Source organism: Xiphias gladius, chromosome 11 (assembly GCF_016859285.1).
Source record: "Xiphias gladius isolate SHS-SW01 ecotype Sanya breed wild chromosome 11, ASM1685928v1, whole genome shotgun sequence".
Taxonomy (NCBI): domain Eukaryota; kingdom Metazoa; phylum Chordata; class Actinopteri; order Istiophoriformes; family Xiphiidae; genus Xiphias; species Xiphias gladius.
Window position 1 is genome coordinate 292736 of NC_053410.1, and position 19958 is coordinate 312693.

At 43.7% G+C, this 19958-nt stretch overlaps 1 protein-coding gene across 4 annotated transcripts in view; it reads right to left on the bottom strand.

The window, feature by feature from the left end:
• Nucleotides 1-6022: 6022 nt before the first annotated feature.
• The window catches only part of ncoa4 (nuclear receptor coactivator 4), an 18832-nt gene continuing 4896 nt past the window's right edge, over nucleotides 6023-19958 (bottom strand). For 2 of the 4 annotated variants that reach the window (XM_040138602.1, XM_040138603.1), the window contains exons 2-11: nucleotides 16558-16681; nucleotides 13931-14071; nucleotides 13364-13455; nucleotides 11487-11595; nucleotides 11285-11365; nucleotides 9847-9969; nucleotides 8279-9013; nucleotides 7659-7973; nucleotides 7289-7381; nucleotides 6025-7101 (exon numbers count right to left, since the gene is read on the bottom strand). In XM_040138602.1, coding sequence (XP_039994536.1) covers nucleotides 7096-7101; nucleotides 7289-7381; nucleotides 7659-7973; nucleotides 8279-9013; nucleotides 9847-9969; nucleotides 11285-11365; nucleotides 11487-11595; nucleotides 13364-13455; nucleotides 13931-14071; nucleotides 16558-16681 — 1819 coding nt within the window. In that variant the 3' untranslated portion in view covers nucleotides 6025-7095. Of the gene's footprint in view, nucleotides 7102-7288; nucleotides 7382-7658; nucleotides 7974-8278; nucleotides 9014-9846; nucleotides 9970-11284; nucleotides 11366-11486; nucleotides 11596-13363; nucleotides 13456-13930; nucleotides 14072-16557; nucleotides 16682-19958 lie in introns of all 4 variants that reach the window. The other 2 variants (XM_040138605.1, XM_040138604.1) reach the window with 2 other exon arrangements.

A 19958-nucleotide genomic window follows, 5' to 3' on the forward strand; every position in this document is an offset into this window, starting at 1 on the left:
TGATCAGTCAGGACCAGGTCCAGGTCAAGGTCCCGATCCAGATCCAAATCCTGGTATTTGTCACACCTGAACACAGTTAAACCGTCACACAGTTGGTGTCAGTCAGAGCCAATCAGCCGCAGGGAGCCTGAGTGAGCAGCAGGCGGCGCTCTGTCTTCACAAAAGTTTGTTTCCACAGTGGTGAATATTTTCAGCACGTTTCCAAATAAAACACAAGCAGTTCTCAATGAAGGTTGGGAAATGAAGTCTGAATGAAACTCTGCAAAGTCTCAGTGGTTGTTTCATTGACGATCAGAGAAAAAGGACAAAAACCCATAAAAACAGGCTTTTAAAGACATCTCACCAAGAAACGAAAAAAAACTTCTCAATGAAGAAAAAAACACACATATTACACGACATACCGGAGAAAATACAAAAACACATGAGTATAAACACGATTAGAATACCCAATAATCATATTTGCCATTAATGAATTGAACACAAGATCCATAAGTATGTCGGTTTCTAGTAACGAGCACAGAATACTGTACAACTGACAAGATCCGAGGAGGAAGAAACTGCAACGGACAGAAGTCAAGTAGTTTGTCTCATCAGATCAGCTCTAAGTTTAAATGTGAGGTTTGTGGTGAACTCCCCCGAATCTGAATCGGACAGAGACGCAGCAGAGAAAGTGTTGATGTAGACGTCTGGTGTCACGAGTGGATCATTGAACTTATCGGAAAAATTCTATTCAATCATAAAGGAACCAAATCAGTCTTTGTAGATGAACATATGTGAAAAATACAGTACTCTCATATGTGAGGTGGGATAAACTGAACTATACTAAATGGTTAACAAACATTTTGATGAACCAAACCACCGACTGGATTTGGTTTTCCTGCAAACTAAATGAATATGATCTTTCACACAGAGAGCGAAGACCTGAGTGATTGATTTATTTCCAGTGAAAAGGCAAGAATTCGATTTTCAGTAAATTTTATTTTTAGCAGTAAATATGATGAAATAAGATTTGTCAAAATTCAAAGAAAGTTCGTTCAGTTTGAACCATTTAGAAATTTTCTGTAATTCAGAATTTGTCTCAGAAATAAATTTGTAAAGAAAGAATATCATCAGCTCCCGGTAACGGATACATAGATGAAGATGTGCAGTAACAGAAAGGGTCCAAGACTTTATCCCTGTGGGACACCACGAGTCACATCAGACACTTGAGCGGAGCTGGAGCTTTACTGACTCACGCTGTGACACCGGAGTCCTGCAGTTCACAGCTGCAACTACTACGTATTTTATTATCAGTCATTTGTTAGATCAGTCGTTGACAGTTCATCTTTAAGTCCACAGTGATTCTTCAGACTGTTTCTTCAGTCCAACAGCACAAACAGACTCAGATTTCCATGGCTGAAAACTGTCCTTCGTCGTCATCGTCATCTCTGTCATTTGTAGATCTCAGTCTGAGGAGAAACTGCCAGGTGAAAGGTCACCTGAGTTCATCTTTCCTCCTCTGAGACAAGAATCAACTCTGTCTTCGCATCTCAGGCTGATTTGGCTTCACTAACGGAAGAAAACATGATGGAAACGTCTCAGTAACTGCAGCCAACACAAAGCAGCCTATCAAACCCCAAAAACCCCCAAACCACCAAACATAAAAGTACCTGAATTACACTGACCATTAAAAACTAGAACTAACAAAGTTTCCAACGAATAAAACCCAGAAAATCCCGAACTGGAACCACCTGCTCATGTGAGAACTCTTCTGTTCTCGATTCAGACAGAAATACAAAGCTCCTTTATTCATATTTCTCTTTTAGTTATGTTTCTCGTCTGTCGGCAGCTGATCCTTTGAGCCACAATCAATCGTCCAGGTGAAAAAGGAAGAGATAAAAAGGAGAAAATTGCTGCAAATAAATGAATAAATAAATAAATGAAAATGGATGGAATATTTGACCCAGTTCTGGTCGTGGACATAAAACATCTGCTGATCAAACCTCCAAAATACCACAAGATTCGAAACTATTAAACTTTAAACACCAAAAATCCCAGACAGGACGTAAATAACAGAATGTAAACAAGTGAAACTCCAAAATAAAAGCCTTGTGCATACCTGACTGTGGCAGGTCACCTTCTCTCTGCTCAAACACAGCTGAGTTCACTGATCCTCTGCACTGTGTTTTCAGAAAATGACCCTCAGGGATTCACACAAACACAGCTGTGTTAACTCACCTGAGTGTGGGCAGGCCGGGGTCAAAGGTCGCAACAGAGCTGAGCTGAACATTTCAACAAAACTCTGTCTCTAAACTGAAGAAGGATCAAACCCCCAGCGAGTTCAGGCCGGAACCAAACAAGTTCAGCAGGTGAACACAGGTTGACTGTTTGATGACACTTGTTCCTGATTCATTCTCAGAGTCCAGGTGACGTCTTCAAACAGAGGAAAAAACAAAAACCTGACAGACGGGAGAAACTGGCAGCAGAGGATGAGAGTTGTTTTTGATTCATAGGTAATTATCAGAATCATTGATCAACTCATCGATCCATCTTCACAGAATCTCAGAGACCTGAGACTTGACTTGGACCTGTCCCGACAGAAACTGAGACTTTTTGTCATCTAAACTGACCCGAGCATAAAGATAGACTCATCTCGTCTCATCCGAGAGTTGACTTGGACTTGACTGTTGACAAAATTGAGACGTGACTTGAAACCTGACTCGAGACTTGATTGGACTTGGCTAGACTAACCTGAGACTTGACCTGAGACTTGTGGACTCGATGGAGACTTCGCTACGTTGTAATAGAAACGTTGTGACACCTCTGGATAATTGGACCGATCTGTTGACAGAGTTCAGTGCTTTTACCTTCAGTTTGGTGTAAATGATCCCGGTGTGAACTGTCCTGAGGTCAGTTAATGATTCTCAGTAACAGGCTGTTGTTCCTGGAGACAGACTGCTGATCACGTGTGGATCATCGCTCTATGTTAAAGATCTTTGACCTTCAGACTCACCTGAACCTGTTTGTTTGACAGCTGCAGGGAAACAGTCAGTCACTGATCCCAAGACCTGAACCACGGAGCCAGTTCAACATACCAGGATGTCTTCTCGTTATGTGGCCTCACTGAGCCTGACAACCGTGATCACGCTAAGCTGTGACATGTTTGCAGCATATGACCAATCACAGACAAGGACACGTCTACTGGCAGCAGAGCGGCATATTTTACAGACGAAGAGCAAAACTGTGATATTAGACAAATACGAAGAAGTTGAACACGTGATCCGGGCCGAAAGCAACAGCTGCAGCTGCCAAACGCAGGAAGAACAGCTGGAATAAAATGATCGACTGTGTGAATGTGTAAGTTAACAGGCTCGTAGTGGTTCAGCTGCAGCCCGATGGTGTCAAATAAAAAATACATTTAAAAACAGAATTCAAAGCAGTAAGTAGGCTGCGGTTCGTATCTTATAGGTCAAACAAGCACAAGGCTTCAGAGCTCCGGTCGGTCTCTGTTGTAGGATGAGATCAGAAGACGAAATCACGATGATGAGATGAAGAAGACAGGAGGGGACCAGGCTCCTACACGGGGGTCCAGTCCTGCTGAGGAGCTGGTCCTCTGCGGTGATGAGGGTCGCTCATATAAAAATCATCAGGAAATGCCAAAGGGGCTTGCTGGTCTCTTAATCACTGTAGTCCTCCACAGAGACCCTCTCACAATCCATGAACCGAGCTCCACGGGACCTTCTATAAAAGGTGACGATGTTACCATGGCGATGTGCCCCAGTAAGACCTGAACCACTGTCATAACCCCGAGAACCCAGAGTTTAACCTGAAGTTACCTCACTAACCCCAAATCCTACTCCATAGTCCAGGTCTCAGGTCAGTGTTTTCTTCAGTGCTCAGTCAAGTTTGGAATCAAACCACTAAACACAACTTCAGTCGTTTATCCTTTCATGCTTTTCAACATTTTATTGTGACGATAAATATATTGGTGGTTTTGTGTGTCTGTGGTGGTTTTGTGTGTCGTTGTGGTCTGTGGTCTCACACAAAGCAGTTCTGCCGCCAAGCTGATTGAAACTACTTCCCTAAATTCACTGGGCTGAAATAAAATGTTGCTGCAGCCTCAGTTTGTTCTGCAGCTGAAATATGGAGGAAAACTACAAATCAAATATTGATTGGATTCGGTTGCAGATGATCAATATTAACAGACTGTGATCGGAATCAGGACATTTCTGCTTTTAAATGAACTTTTCATATACAAGCTCTGGACCAGGGGCCCCTGACCCCTCAGGGCCCTGGTCCAGAGCCTGGTGGGGCCCTTCATATCTGAACTGGTTCACTTTGTGTATAAACTCTTAATCTCTGTGTGCGTGTGTGTGTGTGAGTGTGTGTGAGAGAGAGAGAGAGAGAGAGAGTTTTCACTTCATTGATTAGTTTATCGACCTTTGTTCATTTTTAAATCGCTAATTAATTCAATGAACGTGTCCAAAAGTAAAAATGAATTCTTGAAACTGTTTTCAGAAAAACTGAAGATGTGAGAAAGAAGAAAATGAAACTTAATTCACATGAATCATGAGTGTCGGTGTTACTGGTTTTAGCGGTGGTTAAACTGGTTTGTGTCGGGACTATTTCATTCTGTTTAGTCAGGTCTGCTCCGTCCTGTCGTCAAGAACTGGTCGACTGGTGTCTCTGAGTCTCTGATCCCGATCCTGGCCCTGGTTTATCCATGTTCAGGATGCGATATTGAACGTGGACCAGGTTCTGTGACTTGTCTCTGTTGCATTCTAACTTGAGCCAGTTTTAACTGAGCTGCAGGTTTTTAATCACCATCAGACTTTGACTCCTGTTTGTTCTGAACACGTCTAGGCTCCAATTTTCAGATGTTTCAGTTCCTTCTGGAGTAAAAAATAAAACATCCAGCTTTCCAGCCATTAGTGTCCTGTGGTATTTGGGTCTTATCTGGACGTCAGAATGGATCCGTTGTTATTCAGACTGTCCTCAGCCTCAGCAGCAGGTTACAGGTGTACACGTCGCTCAAACTGCTGCAGCTGCTCTTATTTTCCTGACTGGACAATCAACTTCCTCTTCTTCTCAGGTGGAAACTTCGGAGAATTTCCGAATAAATTCCCCTCAGTTTAATTGAAACTGTTTATTTCCTTCAACAGAAACCAGAGTCAACGTCCCGTTTGATTCCAGTAAACCGACTGCGTGTTTACTGTGTGTTCAGGTAACGGGTCACCTGAGGGGCAGCGCGTCTACCTGCTGCAGACAGAAACTCTATAATCCAGCCTGTAATTTACAGTCTCAAGTTCTTTTATTTAATTCATTAGTTGTGTTGAGTTTATCGTCGACTCCATTTAAGCCCAGTGAAATACTTACTTCTCAGTCATTTGTCACTGGAAACTTTCTCCACTTCTGCTGAGAGGTTTGTTTGTGGTCACGTGCTCCTGTGAGCACGTGAAAAGGCTCAGAAAGGCTCAGGGTTGTGTTGGTTTTAGAAGCGTTTAGAAATAACTGTTAGTTCATCAACTGATCGCTGTTTTACCTCAGATAGAACCAATATTTATTACGTGGTTCTTTCCAGGAAGCTTCTTAGGAGATAATTGGAGTTTACAGATGTGTAAAATGAAGCGTTACTGAAGTAGGAGATTCTCTGAGTATTTCTGTAAATACTGCGTCCCAACAGGTAGAGTACCACGAGCTAACGACCTTTTTCTTATCGTGTCATTATTATACTTTTACTGCTCTACATTGATCCGACAGCTGCAGTTACTGATTACTGATACTAAATATGATCAATAAATAACTGATGTTACAGATTCAACTGCTCAGCTCCACATTCACCAGCTGCAGCAGTGAGGTGATGAACACATGAATGCATCATTAACAATGATCATCATACCTATTATTCTGCACAGCGAGTGTTTTTTACATTTGGTACTTTATATTTAGATGCTGATATTTCTGTACTTTTACTGAAGTATTTCTACTCTGTGGTATTTGTACTTTTACTGCAGTAAAAGATCAGTGATGTCACAGACACGGCAATGATGTCATTATGTTTTATTACTGTAGAGAATCACAGCAGGAGAGAACTGATGACATCACAGAAACCCCCCCCCCCCAAAAAAAAGACCACAGCAAAGCTTCAATAAAAATCACCAATCACTGCCCACGGCAAAGTCATGTGATCGGTCGCCTGGGAAACCAAGTTCTTTCTCTTTGATTCTGATCGAACGTGCTTTCTGCCTTGAAGCGAGTTTGCCAGGCAATAAAAGACACGCGACGAGCTCACGATGATCTCAAAGAGACCGCGTGTCGTCATGGAAACTAAAAATCACATGTGGACTGAAGGTCGGACAGCAGCCGTCAGTCTGGACAGACAGGACGTCGAACAAAGAACAGGAACATTCCACCCAAACCGGCAGCAGAAAAGTCTCATAAAAACACCTGTTAAAATAAGATCCATTAAAAGAAAGGCTACTATATATAATCTGACTTTGGCCCCGCCCACCCCGTGTTAACCCCGCCCCTCCTCTCCTGTCAGGATCAGCTGATGACAAACATCCGCTATGCTTCCAGTCTGGACATCCTCATGTCATTTGGGATTGTTTGAGTTTCTGCCTAATGATTACAATCACTAGTTAACAACTGATCAATAACTAATCAGTTCTCTGTCAATAGACTAAAGGGTTAAATGGCTGAAAGCGTGAAGCAGGACAGAAGAGAATTATTTTCATTAACGACTAATCAGCTGATGATTTTCTGGATAACGGTCGATCAGAGTCGAGAGGCTCAGTCCATTACACCACAATCCTTACTCTAAAAGTGTCTCCTGAGCTTTCAACCACATCACAGACAGTTTTTCCCCCCTTTCCGTTTTCCCTCCAGATGAAGACTGTGAGACATGGTTGAAAGCTCCGACACAGCTTTAACCTGGGGCTGAGAGTATTTAATCCCCAGTTTGGCTCTTGATCGGTCCGCTCCTGATCCTGATCGGAGGGGAGCGGCGGCTCAGTGCGGCGATGTCACAGGAAGAAGGCGGTGATGGTTAGATTGTGGCCGTCATGTGCGCTGATCAGCGATTAATTTGGATAAGAAGAAGAAACATCGTCATCATCACATCTGGAGGGGAAGCAGAGAGACAAGCGATGAGAGGAGCCTGTTCTCACCTGTCGAGTTTCAGCTGCTGAATGTTCTGTCAGAGCTGAGGTTACAGGTGGGTGCAGGTCTTTACAGGTGGGTGCCTATTGCAGTGGACACAGTCTCAGTCAACAGAGGAGCTTAGTGCTCTGACTGTTTTTTATCTCACCTGTACAGGAGCTTTGTGCAGCCATTTTTCTTTGTCCCCGCCCACCTTCATACAGGAGAAGAGGTCACAGACGGTAGGTAGCACCAGACGCTCCTGAGAACAGAGAACAGGGAAGAACAGTCAGATACGCGACGGAGAACGTGCTTGTTGCTCACAATATTTCCCTCTTTCTCCTGAACTAACTGGACCTGTGAACTCCCAGAATGCACTGGGGCTGGTTTGTGTGTATGTGAATCTGAGCTTCAAACTGTGGAGGCTGAAGCTCAGACCCGACAGACGCAAATCCAGATCCTTCAGTGGGACTGAGCCTCTCTGTCGCCATGACAACTAGTCTGCGCTGGTCTCTGCTGGTCCGCACTGGTCTTGTTACCTGAGCCTGAGTCCTCTTCTTCAGCAGCCACTTGTCCTCCTCTTCAGCTGGGCGGGGCTGATCTCCTGACACCGGAGCAGGAGTCAGAGTCTTTCCTTGGAGGACCCAGAGGTCTGGATCCAGAGGATGCTGGAACGGGGAGGAGGAGGAGGGATGCTTAAACTGGGAGCTGCGGTCCTCCCTGCTGCCCTTCTCCTCCTCAGGAGTCACCCAGCCAGAGAGGGAGGAGGTGTGAGCCTGCAGAGGAGTCCTGCAGGACGAGGAGGCGGCGGCGGCGTTGGCAGGGTGGAGCCAGGCCTCCAGGATGGCCTGAACCTGAGGAGAGACCACGACAGTCTTGACTGACATGTTCACGTCACGTGATATCAAAGGCCGAGGCGCGCGGCAGGGTCTGTCTACGGTCACTCTTTAGTCATGTGATCTATTCAGGCTGAATGGGTGGGGGGAGGGTCATGGTTTTATCCTGATCTATGTCCAAGAACATGACCTGTCATTCTGAGACCATTTACACTGTACATTGCACCTTGGTTCGAAATGAATAGAAGAGATTTTTGAAAAGAAACGAAGAGAGCGAGACTAAATAAATCACGATAAAAACAGACAGTGTGGGTTGCTGTTACCTTCTGCCCCTGCTCTCTGTGGTACAGGCTGGGCGGGGCGGTTTTCATGATGGGGGGGGTGTTCTTGGCCACGGGGACTCCATTCTTGTCTCGCCCGTCCTGCTGCAGCAGCCAGAGGCTCAGGGCTTCTCTCCCACAGTTCTCCTCACAGATGCAGTCGGAGTAAGTGGAGCAGAGCTCGTTGGCCTTGCAGGTCTGCTGCACGGGCACCGCCTGCTGAAGCCACGCCTCCAGGGCCGGCACCGGGGGGCTGACGGCGGGGGCCGGGGAGGTGGGGGACGCGGGGGATGCGGGGCTGGAGGCTGGTGGGGTCTTCAGGCACTTGAGCAGGCCCAGGTTCTCGATCTCCACGGCCCTGGTGGTCTGACAGCAGGAGGAGCAGTCGGCGGCCGGGCGGCTCGACCCCACCAGCCAATCACTAGACAACCAGCTGTCCTCAAAAGGCTTCAATACCTGCTGCCACCGTTCAGCGTCTGACATGGTCTCCATGGCTACAGTGGGCGGGGTGATGAGCCAGTCGCTCAGCTCCTCCTCGTCCCCCTCCTCCTCAGGGGTGACGGTGAACTCTGATTCGTCGATCTTTTCGATGGAGAAGGAGGAGCTGCAGCTGCTGCTGCTGCTGCTGGTCCTCTCCCTGCTGACGGGGGTCTGGTCCTGGAGCAGCCACGCCTCCAGGTCCCTGAGCTGACCCCAGGCCTGCAGGAAGTCCACCGAGGCCAGGACGGGACAGGAAGTCTGCAAAAGCACACGAGGTCAATCTAACATGTCGTCATCAACGACAGGATGGTTTCAAACCTGAATCAGCTCCAGTTAAACAATATTTTAATATCGATTCATTCACAGTTTCTCCACCTCGGGGCCACTTTATGTCAACGCGATCACGAGTTATTTGATATCTGATGTATTTACAGTAAAAAGTCTGGAGCTGCTTACTCATGAAAACGGAAAACAAACCTTTCCTGTGCTTACACTTTCTCTCACTGTTCACGGTAATTTGTTAATTATCATTTTCAGCCTCAAACTAAAAAGTTGCGGGCCTGAAAATTATCTACTGATTATTAGTAACTCTTTATTTTATGGATTCAGTTCACTCCTTTTAATTTTCTAGGAAGTTCCCAGGACAGAACTATGTACTTTGGCATTAATTACAGGTAAAACTTGATTAACTTGATTAATGACTAAGTCACCCTGAGAGTGTTTTACTGAGGTCAGCTGAAGATTTGAAAATGACAGATCTGTCCACATCCACGGAGAATGAAGTTCTCCATAATAACGAATAAATATGTACTCGGGTTAAAATCAGTTTTTCTTGGGAAACTCAACAAAACTAATTAAACTCAAATGGTTCCAGAAATTTTAGTGTGAAATTACAGTTCTGTCCGTTAAACTTTAAAGAAATGATCAAATTATAACTGAAACCATTGTCTGATTTTTTTGACTGATAATCGATTCGTCGTTTCAGTAAGTTTTCAAGCAACAATGCTGAATATTTTAGGTTTTAGTTTCTCTAATGTGAATCTCTCTGGGTTCTGGACTGGATAAAAAAAATCTCAAGATGTCTCTCTGACCTTGCTCTCCTTGTGTGACACAAGCCAATCCTGAGGGTTCTTGCTGGACTGGTAACCAATAGGAGCACTGCTGGTTGGACGAGTTCCCAGCAGCCAGTCGCCCAGAGCTCCGACCTCCGTCTTCTGCAGAGACACAGATCAGACACAGATCAGACTGATCCAGATCACGGATCATCCGTGGTCCCCTTAAGAGATCCCAGCTGGACCACAGATGATGTAGCGTATTAATGTGCAGGCAGCGGAGAGCAGCTCGGTGACGTTAGCGTGGCCTTGGCTGTGGAATGAATGCTGGAGTGTTTCCAGGCCCAGCTCTGTGAATGATCAGCTCTTCTGTCTTACTCTGCAGCTCTGAGACAGCAGCTTTTACTTCTTACTGTTTCCTCTGAATATTGTCAATCAGCTGGTGTCTTTTCAATTGTGCAATTATGGGATATCTTGGATACATTTTGACTCTGCTTCTTAATAGTACGTTACTTTGGGGATGTGCCAGTATCAAAATATTGTGGCCAAAGTGTCACAGTAGGTTAAATTACAGTATATTACTATGAGTGCTAAAATACAGTGAAATGACTAGGACTCTGCAAAAGAACCAACATCAAATAGACTAAAAATACCTGAAACAGAAGCAAGTTTAAGACATGCGACTGGAGTGAGACTGTAGGAACCCATTCATGTTTTCGTGAATGTCGCGATTTCTTTTAGATGCTAATAGTCGTGAAGAACCCCAAAAATCCTGCCTGCTGTCGATCACTTGGTTCTTTGAGTCTGCGTTCACCGAACTCTGCAGTGAGGGTTTCCTGCCGAACAGCGTTGGACCTGTCGCAGGCTTCCTCACAGCTGACCTGAGGAAACCTGCGACAGTTTCCTCTCTGTCTGCCATGTAAATTGCAGCTCTCACTCTCACTCAATGTTACGACTCACACGGCATCTCCAGCTGCACAGAATCAGTATAAGCCTCTAATGATGACAGAAGAGCTGTTATATGTTCACAGTGTGATGCCATCAGTATCAGTAGAACTGGCACATCTGTAGTCTGTTTTTATGGCTTCATTGTCCAGGTGTTAATATTTTTCTCTGGTCAGACACCGTCTGTCTCCATCCTCAAAAATACTGAATAGGAAAAACTTTATCTTTCTATGTTGGGTTTTATAGACGTTAATAATGAGTAATAAATCTGTTGCACTAATGTTTTTGTTAAGTATTTCTTGTCGCTTGACGCTGATTGTTTTTACACTACATGGTTCATTTTATCCGCTGAATGAAGTGATGGACTCTCTGGTTCTGTTGTCAACAGCAGCAGCCTATTACACGGATGAGGCAGGTTACACGGCTCAGCACTAACATTGAGCAGATTAAAGATATTTTGATTCATGCTATGTAACTCCTGACGTTAACATCTGACTTCGTCTTCCTGCTATCACCTGCTAGGTGGAGTTACCTGGTTCTTGCCTGCGATTGGACAACTCTGCAGTTGACCTCTCTGTGGAGCGGGGTTCTGAGAACACACACCCTCCACAAGCTGAAAACAGGAAGTACAGAAAATACCTGGTTAGCATCACTCAGTCCAAAGAACACCTGTGTGTGTGTGTTACCTGTGTGTGCGTGTGCGTGTGTTTGTGTTACCTAAGTGTGTGTGTTACCTGTGCGGTGATGCTGCCAAATGAGGTAATGGCCTGCCTCAGAGAGCGAGTGTCGGCGTGGAAACTCATCTCAGGTGTTTCCTCTGGTGTAAGACTCAGAGAGGACAACCTGCACAACCAGGTGGAGAAAACAAACACACCCAGCAGTTACACCACACACCCTACCCTGGATTTTATCACAGTATAATCAACTCATTTTCTCACCTGTACTGTTTTTAGCTGTTGTAGGCCTGTATTAGTTCACATTTAGTCAAACTGTCCCATTAAAAGCTGCTGAATCAGCTGTGATCAGCTCCTGTTGCAGTGTAGCCATGGATGTACAGACAACTGTCACTGGGTCACTGTGATACTGAAGGAAACTTAAAAACAGGAAGATTCTGAATGAAGTTCTGCAGGCCCCTTTTTCCTCCAATTTCTAAGTGGATTTCTGGAGCTTTATTGTGGAGGGACAGCAGAGATCATGATATCCTCAGGTTTAAGTTTAATCTGCAGCTGTTTTAATAACTGATTCATTGTTTAAGTCCAGCAAAAATGCCAAATGTTGACTGATCCCAGCTTCTCAAATGTGAGAATTTGCTGCTTTTCTTTGTCTGTGAGAGAATAAACTGTATATCTTTGAGGTTTTGACTGTTGTTGGACAAAAAGGGAAATTTAATGATGTCTCCTTGGGCTCTGGGATATGATGTCCTGATGATTTTTCAGTTTTCTGATGATGCACAGCCCAAATGATTAATTGAATAATTCAGAAACTAGTTAGCGTGATTGACTGATAATGAAAATAATCATTAGTTGCAGCTCTAATTTGTAAATAATAAATATTTTGTATCATTTAATATGATATTGTCCTATGATAACTAGGTCTATAATTCCATTGTAGAATTGTTGTATACTAACATATATAACAGCTCTCCAGAACAGGTCACGTCTGAGCTCGTTGGTTTAAATGAAGCTGTGCAGTCGCTGGAGTTCGATTATGTTCAACATGTTTGTTACCGTGTTTCTAAATGCGTTCAAGTCGCATTTTTTCAGTAAGTGTAAAAAAATATATGCTACAACTACATGCTCTGACTCTATAGCTGAACACAAACACTGTTCATGTTGCTGAGTTAAAAACTCTGTTTGTCTTCAGCTGACTGTGAAACTCTCAAATGAAAAATTTGGAGAATCAGTGCAGGATGTTTCTGTGCTGTATCACAGGATTCCTCTTGTCTTATCACAGGCAGAACATCCTGACTGTATCAAACCCTGAGTCCCTCCCTACTGCTGCTTTCACCCTCACACATTTCATGCTGCAGAGTTGGATGTGTCTGAACAGAGCCTCTGCAGACGGCAGCATTTATCTCCAGACTGATGAAAACAACTGGCGCTAAATATGTACAGATCAGGGTGTGTGAGGAGAAACTCTTAGGACTGTTATTAAGAAAAACAGAACCAGTCATTCAGTGAACCCCTTCCCACCCTCAGTGTGTTTGGCGTTCCTGGTTTCTGAGGGAGGCACGTGACACGTGTCTACCGAGACAATGATATTTTTATGATGAATGAGTAAGTTTTGTAATTATCTGGTTACTTCTGGGTAAAGCTGAACACTTCTGTAAATATGTTCAAACTGCTACAGCATCAGAGCAAAATGAGGAAGGAGAGCGAGGCAAAGTCTGGTGGGTGGGTGTCGTAGGTTTTAGGGTAACAGTTATCTAAAGCAGCCGCAGAAAGGCTTCACCTCATCTGCTGACTGATGTAACATAAGTACAGAGTCTGTTCACAGCTGCAGTACACGAAGGTACATCTGACGATTCCGCTTCTCTCTGTTTTAGGAACAACTCTACTCTTATACCTTCTACTTATCAGTGGATCCCAGCAGTGAGTGTGTGTGTATTTACTTCTCCATGCAGCTGGTCAGCTGGTTGTTCAGGTTGTTGGTGCTGTTAGAGTTCTGCAGCTGATGAGCGATCACATCAAACTGACCTCTGAGCTGAAACACAGAGCACAAACAGCCAGTCAACGTCATAAACATGGTCGACAGTAAACGCACAGTAAACTCAGGAACAGACCTCAGTCTGTACTGAATGTGTCCACCGCAGCAATGATCCGAATCTGTTTCTGCTGAAAACTGATCTCAGATGCGATTTCTCCAGTTTCGCACTTTAATTTAGACAACGTTCTTCTTCCGCTCTGTCTTTTTGTTGCCCCACGTGTTCTATATGTTCTACGTTCTTGTGCTGCTTTTATGTTCCGTTGAGTTTAAGGCAGTTTTCCACCCTGGTGGACAGTCCAGGTGTTTTCTGTTCTACTCTGCAACTGGTAAAGAACTGGTTGTCTATATTTTCTTTGAGTATCTTGAAAGGTACTCAATAAATAATACCAATTATTTCTATTATTATTTATTACTACTGTCATAATTATTACTGTTATTTTTATTATCATCGTCAATATTACTGTTCAGTTACCCAGTGCAGTTGTTGCAGCTGCTGCTGCAGAGTTTCAGTCTTGAGTTGTTCCAGGAGCTCGATCTGACCGAGGAGCCACACCTCTCTGCAGCGCAACGCCTCCTGCTGACGACTCACACAGCTCTGCAGCTCCGAACGCACCTGAGACGCACAGGCGAGACACACAGGTGAGATCCTCAGAGAGAGGGAGTAGGGTGAGACGGTAAACAGGCTCTGAGCTCAGCAGCTTCCCCCACATTACAGTGAACGAGTAATCAAGTAATTTGCAGATGCTCTTTTCTCGGGTTTTACAGCAAAACAATGGACTGAGAAAATACTTAGCAGAAAATGATCAGTGATGAAAATAAGTGAGCTGCAGCCGTAGTCATGTGACACAGTGGTGACCAATCAGCTCGCACCGTCTCATCACAGACGATGTGGTCTTTGTTTTAAAAATGACAGCATGAAGTTTAATTCACCTGTGAACACACAGGAAGAGAAACCGAGCTTTACCTGAAGCTGCCAGGAGATGGAGCAGAGTCTAGCCCAGTCCACAACACCACACTAAACCAGACCACAGCAGAGTCCAGAACACCACACTAAACCAGACCCCAACAGAGTCCAGTAGTTGAAGCAGTTCTCAGTCAGTCAATCAGTGATATGAGCTGGTCTCTCTCTCCTCCTGTCTTTTATATACTGACTCTACCACACCCTGCACTCCCTCTACTGTCTTTTATATGCCGGCTCGACCAGCTCCACCTCCGGTCACGTTACTTCTCACACACACACACACACACACACACACACACACACACACACACACACACACACACACACACACACACACACACGCAGTGAGTCAGCAGTGATGAAGCAGGTCGTTGTGATGAAGTGAGACTGGACAAAGGACTGGTTAATGTCCTTTGTCCTCCTGTCTGACTGGTCAAACACGGACATAAAGACTTCTGAGCTGCTGAGTGATGGACCAGGATCAGAGACCAGGATCAGTGGATCAGACAGGAGGAGGCTGGTGATCAGAGTGAACCAACAGAAACAAACGGCAGCAGCTTCATACAGACTCTTTGACGTCACCCAGTTTGTTCTGAACCATCACAGCTCGTCATCGTCCTCCTTTTAACTCTAACTGAACGGAGCAGCTGCTGTGTTATGATGAGGCCCAGACACTCTGAGCTCAAGGGATGAAGGGGAAGCTGAGAGTTGGTTCCCGGTCGGCAAAATACCCGGATTCATTAGTGTAGTCCAGCTCTAACGAATCTCTAACGTCAGCAGTGGTATGGCTGCAAATAATCATTATTTTCATTATTAATTTATCTAATAATTATTTTCTCCATTAGTCAATTACCATACAGTCCAAGCCAAGTTGACACCTTCAAATGTCTAAAACCCAAAAACACTCAGTTTACAGTTTTATAAAATCCTCACATTTGAGATTTGTTTGTGTTTTTTTTGGCATTTTTGCTTAAAAAAAAAAAAAAAAAAAGACTAAAACGATAATAGTTGCTGATTAATTTTCTGATCAACTAATCAATTAATCATTGCAGCTCTAAGCAACTCTAGCTAATTAATGTTAACTGTGTAATGCGTTCAATGAAGCTTTAGTCTGCCGGTCAACGTGTTCTCTCTAAGCCGCTGGCCGAAGATTGTTTGTGAGTGAAGACGCACCGCTCGGTAACGTCTCTCTATGACCGGCAGTGACCTGTGTTTTTGTAGTTCAACAGAGTGGAGACTGATCAGCTGATCGCAGCTCGTTAAATACAGGAGAGTCTCACTTCAAATCCACATCTGAAGCTCACTTAGATCAGAGTTCTGGATCCGGAGCTCCAGTATCTGGATCAAGTAGTTTGTGAAGAATCAGGTGTAAAAGCTGCTATTTCCCTGTGTCACAACGATCACTATCAATCAATAATCAATATTTCAGCTCATGTTCAGGTCGTCAGCATTAATTAGGATTCATTAATGTTAATGTTGGTTCGTTTAGTAGCTGCCACTAAAAACTGTAGGATTTCTGGATCCTGGTCCAACAACAGCTGATCACAGAGGTGAAATCAACCTTTATTTAAACCTTTAGTTACTGACAAATGATGAAACTCAATGAGACTCAATGAGGGATTAGATTTGATACCATGTACTGAACCCTGACCCTTCCAGTGTTCTAAGTAATCTGTAGAGAAGCAGAGAGTCAGTCAGCAAATATTAAACTCCTCTTTGCTTTGACGTTTACCTCCTGAACCAGTGTTTACAGTCTTTGTTCAGCTCTTATCAGCAGCTGATCCAGCAGGTTGTTTTCAGCAGCAGTGGAGGTTATCACAGAGAGAGTTTCCTACTGGCTGCTCAGTCTGGTTAATCCCTCACTTTACTGCAGTTTTTAATTACTTTCACCTCTGCCTTTCCTTTTCTTCTCCCCCACGTAAAACGTTTGCCAACAGCAGCAGCTGGACACCAGTGGTTTCTGTGGACAGTTTCTGGTTTTATCTGTCCAGTCTTCACTGTGTTTTAGGTCTGATGGAATCCGACTGACGTAAATGATTTGTCTGAGGTTAGAAGCACGGCAGCTTAACACATTTCATAATAATCTCATCCACAGCTTTTCATATTTGGAGGAGGATGATGCTGATCAAAGTCCTGACCTCTCGGACGTTTTCTCTCAGCTGCTGCTCTGCCTTCATCACGCCGTTGATGGCGTCCTCCAGCTGACCCTGGGCCTGCTGGCACTGCCTCAACCCGCTCGCTGCCACCTCCGCAGACGGCATCCTGGACAGGAAACACAGGAAGCAATGTCAAAATAATACAGGTCAAACTGTATCTGGACTCAAAGACACAGAACTACAGGAGACGCAAATATTAGACCGTCCCGTAGGTCGTGTGAACTTCTGCTAAATGTTTGTGGGAGAAAACCTGAGTGTTTTGGGAAAAGAAGTCCATTTTAATCTAGTAACATTGATGCTGTTTGTGATCAAATCAGAGTCACTGAAAGTGCTGAGTAGCAGCATAATGCAGACACTGCTTCTTCTTCTTCTCTGAAGTTTTGGTAAAATCCCTTTAACACCACGTGTCTTTAAGGGATTTTACCAAAACTTTAGCTGGCAGCTCGACACAAAACAATGTGTGTCCAAATCCTCTCAGGAGTTTAAAGTAAAAAAACCTTCCATTAAGCCTTAGTTCACTCGGCGGCATCTGAGCCTTAAATCAGCCTCCTCTTGCTGAAAGACTATGTTGTAATTTCTATTTTCAACACGGATGGTGAAATGAATGAGGAAACACAAGGAGAGAGTTTTTGACTCTCTTCCGTTGTCTTGACTAATATTTCACTCTCTCCTCATGCTTCACTTCTGCTCTTCACTTTATATTTACCAACATTAAACACTATTTACAGAATCACCTGACCAGTTTTAGTTTCCAATTACTGTTTCTCAGTTTAATTTCCACAAAAAAAAAAGTGTTTAAAATCAAAACAGAGACACAGGAAAGTCATTTAAACGATTTCTCTTTAGCACAAACTTCCATCTGCATCTCTGGGCTGCACTGAGGTCAGATGACGGCATAAATCATTATAAGACAAAACACTTCGTTTTTCAATTTGTATTTTTCATTAGATCATTCATTCTCCCTCATTTTTGGAACAATGACAGTTTCAAGAGCAATATCAGATGGTGTAACCCACATATTACTCTCATTTTTTTTCTGACAAAATAATGATTTATTTGTGATCACTGACTGACATGTAATTAAGGTGCATTAAAAGTAGTCAAATAATTGATTGAAAGAAAATGAATTGACACCTATTCTGATAAATGCCTTTAATTGTCATTTTTCAATCAAAAAAAAAAAAAAAAAAAGACAAAACACTCGGGTTTCAGCTGCTCAGATATGAGGGTTTTCTGTTTTTCTTCATCATGTGTAACAGTGAATTAAAAAATCTTCCGCTCTGAGAAACTGTGAATCCCATTTTTACACATTATACAGACTCACCAATTAATCCAGAAAATAATCAGCAGATTAATCGATAATGACAATCATGATTACTTTCCGCCCTAATTAAAATATTATGTTTAAATATACAAGAATACATTTAAACATATATATTTCCATTTTTAAAAGATTGTTACCCCAGAGGATATTTTTTGGCCTATTGAAAAACTTTGAACATACATAACATTTTCTCTCATGATCTTGAAAATCCTTGTTAACGTGTCCACAGTGACAGTTTGATGTGGCTCATGTGCTCGCAGGCTGAATCCTGTAGGACTGAACCTTCAGTTTCTATTGTGTTTCTATTTTTCTCTTCCCACTGTGACCGAGGCAGCTGACTGCAGATCAGTCTGCTGTGCTGTGGTGATGTTTCAGATGACGCTCATGATGTTTGTGAACACAGCTGCATTGTGCTCTGTGACTCGTCAGAGGGCCGGGTTGTCAGCGGGATTCACTGGGATTACACCAGTTAAACCACTAAACTATTTTCAGACACAGCTGGTAAACAGTCCTCACTAATATAGAAACATTTGACTAAGTCAAAAGACACAGATTCTGACAAATTCACCACCTCTTGCCCTCAAATGACACCAGTTTCTCTTGAAACACAGGAACCTTAGAAACAGCTGTAAAACCTGATGTATACTTAGACACTTTCTCTCGCATCAACCTTCACCAACTAACTTCAACGTTTGTTACTTCTAGGCTGGATTATTGCAACTCCATATTTTCAGGCTGTCCCAACAAATCTTCACATATTCTCCAGCTGATCCAGAACACTGCAGCACCAGTACTGACAGGAACTGGGAAAAGAGATCATATTTCTCCTGTGTTAGCTTCTCTGCATTGGCTCCCTGTAAAATACAAAATAGAATTTAAAATCCTCCTCCTCACCTACAAAGCCCTTAATGGTCAGACACCATCATATCGTAAACAGCTCATAGTACCCTCTAACCCCAGGAGAACAATGCGCTCCCAGAACGCAGGCTTACTTGTGGTTCCTAGTCTCCAGAAGTAGAATGGGAGGCAGAGTCTTCAGTTATCAGACTCCTTTACTGTGAACCAGTTTGGGTCCAGGAGGCAGACACCCTCTCCAGGTTTAAGAGTAGGCTTAAAACCTTCCTTTTTGATAAAGCTTATAGTTAGGGCTGGCTCAAGCATGACTTGAACCCCCCTGTAGCTATGCTGCTATAGGCCTAGACTGCCGGGGGACTTCCCATGATGCACCGAGCTCCTCTTCTCCAACTGTACGCACTCATATGGCATCAATGCTTGTTACTAACTTGGCTTCTTCTCTCTCCTGTAGTTTTGTTCTTCCTCGTCTCTCTCCTCTCTCGTCCTGTCGCTTTCTGCAGGTATTTCTGCCCCTGGAGCTGCAGAGTCTGGATCTGTGACTGCAAACCACCAACTGCCCCCATGATCCTGCTCAACACCCACTGCTTCAATTATCATTAGTCTTCATTATAATTATTATCATCATCATACAACTTTATATGGAGCCTGCATTGTGCTATGTTCTCTTTCTTCCTGCTCCATATGGAAAGTGCTCTGAGATACTTCTGTTTTGATTTGGTGCTATATAAATAAAAATGACTTAAAATGACTTGAATTACTTCCAGACAAAACAGAATATATCCAGAAACAGTACAGTACCTCTTGACATAGTGAAAAACTTTCATGTACAGTGGAGCACTACCAGATGGAAGCAGCAAAGTACTTCTAGACCTGGTGAGGAAGTACTCAACAGCGTCTGTGCTGCCCAGGGAGGACAGAGTAACAGTACTCCCAGATATTGTGGAGTTATTTTATTTATTTTATTTCCCTCTTATTTATCATTTCTATCCAGCTGTTGTCATTAACATATATTTGTGGATCTTTCGTCATGGGACCTGCACTGATATGGGGGGGCGTGGTCTGAGGGTGTGGCGATGGTTCAGTATCAGCTTTGAACAGTCAGTCAACCAGAAGCTACACGGGCTGCTGATAAGAACCAGCTTCACTTTCTGAGGAAAACAACCACAGACAGACCTTTGAGCTCCAAACTCGGCTGCCATCAGGA